Below are 10,093 nucleotides of genomic sequence, written 5' to 3' on the forward strand. Positions count from 1 at the left end.
CCCCACCCCAGCCCCAGAGCCCCGGCCTGGGAAGGTCAGCGGCCCTCCCACAGGGCAGTCGGGGGGTCCCACCGCCATCTGCAGCAGGGGGAGAAACACAGGGAGGGCTTATCAGGGAGGCACTGGGAGTTCCAGGGGGCTGGCACTGCCCCTTAAGACAGTTCTAAGGGCCAGGGAAGGGGGCAAAGGCTCATTCAAGGGGCAGTGGACACACCAGGTCAGCCAAGGCTGGAGTCAGGGAACCTGCCCCACCTCAGCCCCTTCAGAGCCTCAAATCAGCAAGTGCCTGGGGGTGAGGGGTGGTGATGGAGGTGGTGATGAGGGTGGTGGTGGAGGGGGTCTCACAGGAAACCAGGAAGGAAAGGCTGGGCCTGGCCCTGGCCAGTAAGGCACCGTGGCTGCCCCTGTAGTAGCAGTAAGAGCCAGACAGGAGCCTGTCTGCCCGCCTCTGGGCACCTGAGTTATTGCTGGCCTCCTCTCCCTCCTCCTCTTGAGGGGCTCACTGGTGCGGTGCAGGGTGTCCAAGGTCTTCACCCCCCCGCCATTTGAGGCTTCTACCTCTTATGTCTGGGACGGGCCCCTCTTTGGGATCCCCGCAGCCACTGGCCTGGGCCAGGCCCTCCTCTCAGCTCACCTGGGCTATGGGACCAGCCTCCTAACTGGAATCCCTGCCTTCAGCCTCTCCCAGATCCAGCTCGTCCTCCGCACTGCAGCCAGAGTGAGCTCTCTAAAACACAGACCTGAGTGTGTCACTCCTCTACTTGAGGGCCTCGGGGGACAGGCAGCACCTGAGAACAGGCTGGTCCCTCCACCTGGAGTGCCTTTTTCTATGGGTCAGAAGTCCGGCTTTGTGCTGAGGCTGGGAAGCGGCCTCTGTCCAGCTCAACCCTCCAGCTGCCCCCCTGCCCCAGGTCCTTCTGAATCCTCCCCAGAGCTCTGGGGGCCTCATGCTTTCATGCTTTGCCCGTGGGCACAAACTGAACACCTACTATGTGTGAGGTGACTTCCACTAATGACCTCTGGCCATTCAGACCACCCTGGAATGGAGGAGAGGTCATCAGCCAGAGGAAACGGAGGCTTGGAGTGGAGGTCTGAAGGCACAGGCCTCCCAGGTTCCCACCGGGCAGTGTCCAGTCTGGCCCCAGGGTGGGGGCGGGGCAGTGGTCTTCACGGTGGCACTTCTGATTGCTTTAACTCATTCGGGCCCCAGGGGCCTACTCTCTGCTTCTCAAGGCATCCCTCCCACTCACTGCTGTTCCTGGGGTGGCATGGAAGGCCAGAGGGGATCTGTACCTCAGGGGACAGGAGTCTGCCAGGACCAGTGCCCTCGCACGCAGTATCAGGCACCCATGTGCACACACGGGACTGAGAAAGCCAGCGGCATGGCTGGCCCCTCCTCTGGCCACAGCCTCTCGAGTTCCTACCTAAGTCCCCTCTGCTTGGATTCACCCCATGGCCTCCTCAGCGTGACCCACAGCACCAAATGTTTATCTGTGGCCTGCCAGGGGCCAGGCACTGGGCTAAGTGTCTTCTCTCTGTTGACTCATTTTATCCTCACAGGGACCCCACTGAACAGAGAAGCAAGCAGAGGTTCCCAGAGTCAAACAATCCACCAAAGTCACACAGCGCACGCGTGGATGAGGCCCAGGCTCCTGATTGACCTGCTTCAGTCTTCACAGCATTCCCTCTCCTCCTCAGATCTGCCCCTCCTGTCTCCTCACACCACACATCCAGAAACTTCATTCTCCTTGCAGAACATCCAGCTGTCTACGACCCACGCCCCCATCTTCTTTCTGATGTTCTTCCCTCTCACCACTCAAGCTTCAGCCCAAACAACACTTTCACCAGGCCCCTGCCTCCTTTTCACCATTGCCTCAGCCTGAATACCCAAATCTCGTTCACCCTGGACTCAGATGTTACCTGTTCTTTGAGGCCTTCCCTGATATACCCTCTCCCCCATGCAGTGATCCATCTGGGCCCCTCTGCCCTGCATGTCTAGAACGTAGCTTCCTGACACACCTCTGCTTCAGGACCCAGAACCTCAGAGCCTCGAACTGCCAAGCCCACACCACGCCTCCACCCTCTGCTCCAGGTTTCAACGGCTTGAGCCCTCTCCACCAGCCCACCCCACACGCCAGAAGCAAAAACCCTGCTGAGGAGAGTGAAACAGAAGCTGGGCACTCATTTTCCAGGCTCAAAGGCCAAGGTCATACAGAAGTAAGTGGCAGGGCTGGGCTTCAAACTCCAGAACCCACACTCCTAACTACCACAGGCATGGCTCCCATTTCACTTCTGGCTCCAGAGCCTCAAATCTACAGTCTACCCAATGGAGAGCCATCAGACCAGTCCCTATATCACTTTGGCTCAGAGCTGGAAGGGCCCTGTGCCTTCCATGTCCTCATCTCTCCTGGCACTCAGGGTGCCAGCCTCTTCTCTCCATCTACCTCCCTGCCCATGACTTCCAAATATGCACCCCATGTGGCCCAGGCTCACACTACCCAGTTGTCCCGTCCGCATTTCCAGACAGCATCTCAACATGTCCAAAGCCAAACTCACCTTCCCTCCCAAACCTGCTCCTCCCACAATCCTCCCTGACTCAGCAGGGCCACTCCACTTCTTCAGCTGCTCAGGCCAAACCGCCTGGAGTCACGTCCTTGCCCCTCAGATACTGCTCTGACTTGCACTCTGGTCACTCTTTCTCACTTTCCTCTGACCACACTGGCTTGCTTCCTAAATGAAACACCTCCCAGACAGCCAAAGGGCTGCTGCTCATTCCCTTTTAAATTTCTGACCACCCAACTGTAAGATGGATTCTTTACCTGAATCCATTTTTCTACAGTTATCTAATTATCTTGCTTATTTTCCACCTATCCCTTCAAGAACGTGGGCTCTGAGAAGGCAAGGATTTTTGTTGTGTTCACTACTGTATCTGCAGCACCTAGAATAGTGCTTGGTACACAGGAGGCGCTCCACATTCTTGCTGATTACATGTGGCCTATCACTCCCTTCATACACACACAATCTGAGACCTAGAGGGTCAAGGTCACATGGTTTTTAAGGGGTGCAGCCTTGACTTCATTCTAGATTCCACAACTCCATCCCTCCTCGGTGGCACCCTGGGATCACAGAATACCTGTAAAAAGGAGCTTGGCCCCCAGCAGTCTTTACTCTGCATCCCCCGAGGCTGGGCTTGACCGGACTGGTATTGCAGGAGCCAGGACTTTTGGGACCCACCCCTCAGCACCCAGCCCTGGGCTGGGCCCCTGGGAGCAGTCCCACATGAGTCCTTCATAGTTCTAGGCCAGGCCCCCAGCCTAGAGCCATCTTGAGCCTCCCTCAGATGGCTGTCCTGCCGTTCTGGCCCCTCCCTAGCGTCCCCCAAACAGGGTACCTTGAGTTTCCGGGGCAGGCGGGGCCGTTTCTCCCGCTTGGGCCTCAGGGGGCTGGGCTCGGGCAGCTGCAGGGCCAGGTAGTCAGAAGGGAATGGGGGGTAGGTGGGGGAAGCCAGCTGCAGGCAGGAGTGAGGGGATGGAGATGGGAAATGGAGTGGATGGGGTGGGGGTGGAGGGAAGAAATGCAAACAGGAGGAAGAATGGAAAAACAAGAGATGGTGATGAGTATGGCTCCTGAGAACAGACAGGAGGGGACAGCAGCAGGACTGTGTCCTGGAGTCTGCTCTCCTCAGTCACGCCTGTCCCCCATTCCTACACCAGAGAGGAGCGGGCAGCCCCAACTCACACCCCTCCGAGGGACGCCTGCTGGCCAGCCCCAGACAGATGTCCTTGGTGCTGGGCTGGCTTCACCCTGAGGCCCAGCCCTTCTGCCCAAATGATGCCCACCTTTTCCCAGGCATCGGACCATCTCCCACCCTTGACCCCAACTCACCGAGCTCAGGTATGGGGAGGGGGCCCTTGAGGCCTGAAGGGGAAACCCTGTTGAAGGAGGCAAGGAGAGGCTGGAGGGGGAGGGAGCACCCCCCAGCGGAGGGCTTCTTTTCCTGGAGAAAGGACAGGAGAGCGGGTCAGAGGCAGAGAGGTGGCCTGTAGCCTCCCCACTTCCCACCTCCTAAAGAATGATGACTTGTCTCACCTCTTAGGGGCAGGTGTGTCTGACAACTTGGGTGTCCCCTCTGTCTCACTGTTGTCTGAAGATGCAGTGGCGTCAGAGTCTGTCGAGGGGAAGGGCTGGTCAGTAGGGAAGTTGGGGGGGTTCCCTATCTACCCCAGAGAGGTGTAATCTCAACTCTACAGAAGGGCTCTGGGAACCTGAAGGGCACACAGGTGTTATTGTGGAGAGGCCCGCAGCTTCCCCAGCTTCTTAAAATGCCCTTTACACCCTAATTCCTGGCTGGGCACCTCCATGCTAACCCATTGTCAAGTATTTCCTATGTGCCAGGTTCTGAACAGGTGCTTGACATCTGCTGCCTCTCATTGTCTTCAGAAGTATTCCAGGAGGAAGAGGAGAGTGTCACCTCTGCTTTCCAGATGCAGTCCCTGAGGCTTGGAAATGAAGGTGTGGGGCTGGAGCTTGTACCCAGGTCTCCGGCTCCTGACCATTTTATGCTCTTATTTGCTTCTGAGCTGTCTAGCACTTACCTCTACTCCACTCCCCACATCCAGGCTCCTGGTAACGTGCACCTTAAATATTACCTTCACCTACTGCTCCCCATTCCAACTGACACCAGGCCAGGCCACCACGTCAAAGCCACCTGCTCAGGACTCTCACCACTCCTGCCAGTCTGTCCTCCCCAACCCCAGCATGACCCAAAATGTAAAATTGATCACATCCTTACTGAGCTCTGCCAGCATTTGAAATGCTTCTTATTATGGCCTCAACTTACCTTTCTGGTCTCCCAACCACACTGTATTCACATCACACCAACCTGTTTTCTCAAAGCTGAAAGTCATTCCCCAGGTTGGGTCTCTATCAAGAAGGCCCATGGTTCACTTAACAAGTAACTACTTACAGGTGAAATATACTATTCCCACTTGCTCTGCTCAGATATCCTTTAAGCAGCAGATTAAATGCCACCTCTCTGAGAAGTCTCCCAGAATCCCTCAGGCCCAGCTGATGGCTGATTCTTCCGTAACTCTCTATTCTCAATAGTCAGGGCCCTCCTTGCTGTGCCAGGCAGTGTCATGTGTGGGTGTCTCCCTCACCACACTGTGGGCTTCTCTGAGGTATAAAGGTGGCTTATATCTCTGGCTCTTGCTTCTCAGATATATCCCACTCTGACCATGAACATGCTGGGTTCCCTCATGCTGCCTATCCTGAAGTCTCCCTCGACAGGATGTTAACTGAGAAGTCTCCCTCAACAGGATGTTAACTGAAAGACCTCCAGGAAGGAACAGGAAGGCAATGAGAAACTAGAATAAAAGCGGAATGTTTTGCCACGAGGTACATGGGCTGGCCCGATTCTACTTCTCTGACCTCATCTACTGTTCTCCTAAAATATGTAAATGAATGGGTGCTGCATGTTTGTGCAAGGTATTATTTACAAAAACAAGCAACCTGGCTGGCTGTTTGCGGATCCCTGCTCTAGACACCATGGAAACGTGACTGCACGTGACTTGGCTAATGACAAAAAACAGGGCCACAAAGGCCAACCTTAGGGCTTTTTCAAACGGTGGGTATCATACCTAATAGTGGATCACAAACTTAACACTTTTGAGGAAAAAAAAAAAATCAGTCTAAAAAGTATCAGAACTGTATATGGGCATCTTACTGTTGTTTTATTCAATTGTCTCATAAGGAAGTATGTGAGGGTCCATCATGATGTAAAATACATTACTAATTGTCAAGAGTGCTCAAAAAGTTTGAGAATACTGCTTTTTAGGCTTCAGCTCTTCAAACAATCTGGTACAGTCTTACCTCAGAGAATTTGCATTTGTGACTCCCTCTGCTAGGAAATCTCTCACTCATCTTCACAAGATAGGTTTCTTCCTATCTAGGTCCCAGCACAAACATTACTTCCTGAAAAGACTCTCTCTTGAAATGTTTCCTGCCATCTGCTTTTGTATGCTCTATAAACTAAGCATGGCTTTTATATTTTTAACTTGTTGGTTAGTGAAAAAGACAAATCCAAAGAAAAATATCTCATGATGTGAAAATTTTATGAAATTCAAATTTCAGTGCTTATAAAGTTTTATTGAAACATAGCCGTGTTCACTTATTTATACAACACCTATAGCTGTTTCGGAACTACCACCGCAAAGCTGAGTAGGTGCAATAAAAATGGTATGTTCTGCAAAGCCTAAAATACTTATTACTTGTTCCTTCACAGAAAAAGCTTATCAACCCCCGCTCTATTCCAATGACTACCACTTAACCCTGATTTTATTCCCTTCCAATCTAAAATTCTAATATATTTCTTTGCTTATTTATTCCTGGCAACTAGAATACAAACTCCAAGAAGTTTCGTCTCTCTTGGTTACCACTGCATCCCGTGTGCAAAGCTCAGTGTCTGAAAACACAGTAGATACTCAGTAATACTTCAGTGAAAGAAGAGCAGAGGAAGAGGACCAGCAACTAGGCTGCCCTGGCCTCCAAGGCCTAAAGGGAGGGCCCAGGAAACTTGCTGGAGTGCCAGGAGCATGTCCTCCACCAATTTTTCATGACCTTGCTCACCAGAAGAGTCTTCATCCACGTTCTCGTACTGCAGAAGTCGGTCTAGGAGGAAACTGAGGGAAGAGACCAGGAGAACAAGAGTGGTTATTCCCATCTCTGCAGTGTCCTCCGGGCCCTCGCCTCATCTAGCCGGCCTCATGCATTTGTGGCCCACTCCAGGATGGGGTCCGAACGCAGAGCCACAGGAGCCACATCACCCTCTGGCTTCCCTCCTTCCCTCAACGTGTCTCACCTCTTGTCCCGGGACACTTTCAGCAATTTCCTCTGCGCCTTCCTCAGTTCCTCCTGGAAGCACTCGTGTTCCTGTACCACGGGCAAGATGCTCGCTGAGCCAACCACAGTAGTAAATTGGGCCTGGAAGCCGACCACAACTCACCCTGCTCCCTTTACACACAGGTAAACTGAAGACCTACCGGCGCCAGGCCTCAACCCCCCACCACCTTCCCACCCCGGCACTCACGTAGATAAGGAATTTGAGTTTTCGCTTCAGATTCCGGTATTTCTTCTTGTAGTCCACTTCACCGTCTGCCGGTCCGTTCATGACCGGCTCCGGGAGAAGCGCCTCAGCTGTAGTCCGGAGTCCCGCTACGCCGAGCCGGTTCAGCCTGGCCTCTCCCGCCTCAACTTCCGGGGACTCGGCAGGGCTGGGTCCGCTGGCACTACAACTCCCGGCGTGCTCCGAGCTCAGGGCTCTTAACCACACGACCTGCTCTCCGGAGCAAAACCAAGAAAGGAACGTTGCTTCCAGGCGAAAGATGGCGCCGAATCGAAGCGTGATGTCACAAAGATGGAGGACGCTGGAGGGCGCCCTTAACTGATTCGAAATGTGCTTAGCGATTTGAAGTCACAAGAAGACATTCCCCCCTGAGATTCCTAGTCTTCAGGCGAGGACGCCCTTTTTCGTCTGTCTTTCAAAGTCACAGAGGCCTAGTTGTTGCCCGCGACCACGAACGGAGGGAGCGTCGCGGTTTGATTACGTTACTCAAAGGTGTAGCCGGCTCCGAATAGGTTTCTAACGAGAACTTTAAAAAGCGATTCCTTCTAAGAAAAGGAAGGGGCCACGAGACCCTCCAACTGCCCGGCAAAAACAAGTTTTGTCTGGCAAATTCAGCCCAAGCGGTGCGCTACCGGCCCGCAACGGTGTCCTGCCTCACGGCGTCACGGCACTGCGCGTGCGCAACCTCCTGTCAAACGCTTGGACGGAGGCCGCGAAGAAAAAAGGCGGGAGCCGCCAATATCAGGTGGAGCAAAATGGCGCGGGAGAATGAGATGCAGGAGTTCACCCGTAGCTTCTTCCAAGGCCACCCGGACCTCAGGTGCACCGGAGGTTGGAGTTGGGGTTGGAAAGGGCAGGGGCGGGACAAGGACTCCGTCTTGACACGTGTTTCCGCAGCACGCTTACGCACTCCATCGTGCGGCGGCGATTCTTGGCTCACGCGGGCCGCGACCACCTGGAACCTGAGGAGAAGCAGGCACTGAAGCGGCTGGTGGAGGAGGAGCTGCTGAAGATGCAGGTGTGGGCGTGACCCTGGGCCGCCGCGGGCGGGGGTAGTGGCCAAGGAGGAGGGGCCTAAGAGGGGTGCGGCAGAACCTTCCTTGGCGTACGTTTGGCTCTCTTGACCACACACAGGTGGATGAAGCGAGTGCGAAGGAAGAGAGGCTCCACGTTGGCAAAAAGGCGAAAAGGTCTCCTGCCCCTTGCCGTGACCCAGAGAGAAAAAGGTTCCGTTTCAATTCAGAGTCAGGTTAGTGCCTTCTGAATAGTTGGTTCGTTCAAAAAGTATTTATTGGACATGTTACGTTTCCCGCGTAGCTCAGTCAGTAAAGAATCTGCCTGCAGTGCTGGAGACCTGGGTTCAATTCCTGGGTCGGGAAGAACCCTTGGAGAAGGAAATGGCAACCCTCTCCAGTATTCTTGCTTGGAAAATCCCATGAACAGAGGAGCCTAGCAGGCTACAGTCCATATGTCCCAAGAGTCGGACACGACTTGGTGCTATCTTTTTTACGTCCCAAGAACTTAGATAAGGGCGCGTGGCCCAGGAGTCAAGAACCAGAAACACGGTAAACCGAGAGCTTTTTCCTACTGCCCTTCCTTCCATCCATCAAAGCAGGATTCGAGGCAACCTGTCCCAAGTGGAGGGGGAAGGGACAGAAAGAACCCGTCCCAACCTTCTCTTTTCTCCACTTTTCAGAGCCCAGCTCTGCAGCCTCCAGTCCAGACCGCCTCAACCCCTCAGCAAAGAATGGGATGGCAGCAGATGTCACTCCAACCGAGGATGAGAGTCCAAATCAAGCCTCAAAGAAAGCAACTGAGAGCAGTGATGATGAACAGCAGAGGGACCTGACTGCAAAGATCAGATTAGAGAAGGAGGTGGTGAAGGAGAGCAGTGAGGAGGAAGAGGGCTCTGCCAGAAAGAGAAAGGTCTGGAAAGAAGAAAGCAGTGAGGAGGAGGAGGAGGGAAAGGAGTCCAAGGGCAGGACTAGGAAGAAGCCTGGGACAAAGACCAAGCAGGCACCAGGCAAGGCCTCAGGCAGTAGGAAGCAGGCTAAGGAGGAGAGTGAGGACAGTGAGGAGGACCCTGCCCAGGGGCGGGGAAAGAAAGGCGCTAAGAGCCACCAGGGAAGTGCAAAGGAGAGTGAGGAGGAGGAGGAGACAGTAACCAAGAATAAAGAGAACAGAGAGGAAGAAGAGGATTGGAAACCCACAGACCAGAGCAGTGGAGGGAAAAGGTCAGTTCGGGAGGAGAGGAGCTGTAAGCAGAAAAGCAGGGCAGCACGACTGCTGGGAGAGCGGGGGGACAGAGAGGAACAGAAGGAAAAAGCCGCAGCAAGCAGTGGCGATAGCAGTGAGGAAGATGAAGTGCCCCTAGTACAGAGGAAGCGCAAAGACAGGACCCAGGGGAAGGATGGGAAAAGGCAGAGTGGAAGCAGCGAGGAGGATGGAGAAGACAGCCCGAGGAAAGTGAAGCCAACTACTGGCAAGACAGCCAAAGAGGGCAGTATCAGTGGTGAGGCAAGTGACTCGGAGAAGGAAGTGAGTGATAGCGAGGCAGAGGGGAGCCCCAAGAAGGAGAGGAAGAACCGCTCTTCCAAGAAGAGCTCCAAGAAAGGCAGGACACGAAGTCCCTCCTCGTCTTCCATAGATGGCAGTCCAGAACATAAAGGCAGGAAGGTAAGGGTTGAAGATGGGTGGGAGGCCACCCTCAGGGAAGAGGCAGACCCTGACTCCAGCCCAGAAGGCTTGGCCTTCAGCTGCTGTCTTCCATTGCCAGGCTGGCTCTGGTCGCTCTGGTGAGGACCACCCCGCTGTGAGGAGGCTCAAGCGCTACATCCGGGCCTGTGGCGCCCATCGAAACTACAAGAAGCTGCTGGGTTCCTGCCGCTCACGCAAGGAACGCCTGAGTGTTCTCCGGGCAGAGCTGGAAGCCCTGGGCATGAAGGGTGAGGCTGGCTGGGGCCTGGGGGA

The 10,093-nt window shown here is 54.3% G+C and overlaps 2 protein-coding genes across 2 annotated transcripts in view; one reads left to right on the top strand and one right to left on the bottom strand.

The window, feature by feature from the left end:
• INO80E (INO80 complex subunit E) overlaps window positions 1–7,358 on the bottom strand; it is a 7,695-nt gene extending 337 nt beyond the window's left edge. Inside the window, exons 1-7 of the mRNA XM_010837433.1 lie at window positions 7,088–7,358; window positions 6,860–6,930; window positions 6,628–6,680; window positions 4,090–4,168; window positions 3,886–3,997; window positions 3,392–3,508; window positions 7–78 (exon numbers count right to left, since the gene is read on the bottom strand). Of these exons, the coding sequence (XP_010835735.1) occupies window positions 7–78; window positions 3,392–3,508; window positions 3,886–3,997; window positions 4,090–4,168; window positions 6,628–6,680; window positions 6,860–6,930; window positions 7,088–7,168 (585 nt within the window). The 5' untranslated portion in view covers window positions 7,169–7,358. The remainder of the gene's footprint in view (window positions 1–6; window positions 79–3,391; window positions 3,509–3,885; window positions 3,998–4,089; window positions 4,169–6,627; window positions 6,681–6,859; window positions 6,931–7,087) is intronic.
• Window positions 7,359–7,817: 459 nt separating this feature from the next.
• The window catches only part of HIRIP3 (HIRA interacting protein 3), a 3,041-nt gene continuing 765 nt past the window's right edge, over window positions 7,818–10,093 (top strand). The window contains exons 1-5 of the mRNA XM_010837298.1: window positions 7,818–7,943; window positions 8,021–8,141; window positions 8,258–8,372; window positions 8,820–9,799; window positions 9,900–10,068. Of these exons, the coding sequence (XP_010835600.1) occupies window positions 7,879–7,943; window positions 8,021–8,141; window positions 8,258–8,372; window positions 8,820–9,799; window positions 9,900–10,068 (1,450 nt within the window). The 5' untranslated portion in view covers window positions 7,818–7,878. The remainder of the gene's footprint in view (window positions 7,944–8,020; window positions 8,142–8,257; window positions 8,373–8,819; window positions 9,800–9,899; window positions 10,069–10,093) is intronic.

The sequence above is a fragment of the Bison bison genome, unplaced genomic scaffold (genome assembly GCF_000754665.1).
Source record: "Bison bison bison isolate TAMUID 2011002044 unplaced genomic scaffold, Bison_UMD1.0 scf7180017864072, whole genome shotgun sequence".
Classification (NCBI taxonomy): Eukaryota; Metazoa; Chordata; class Mammalia; order Artiodactyla; family Bovidae; genus Bison; species Bison bison.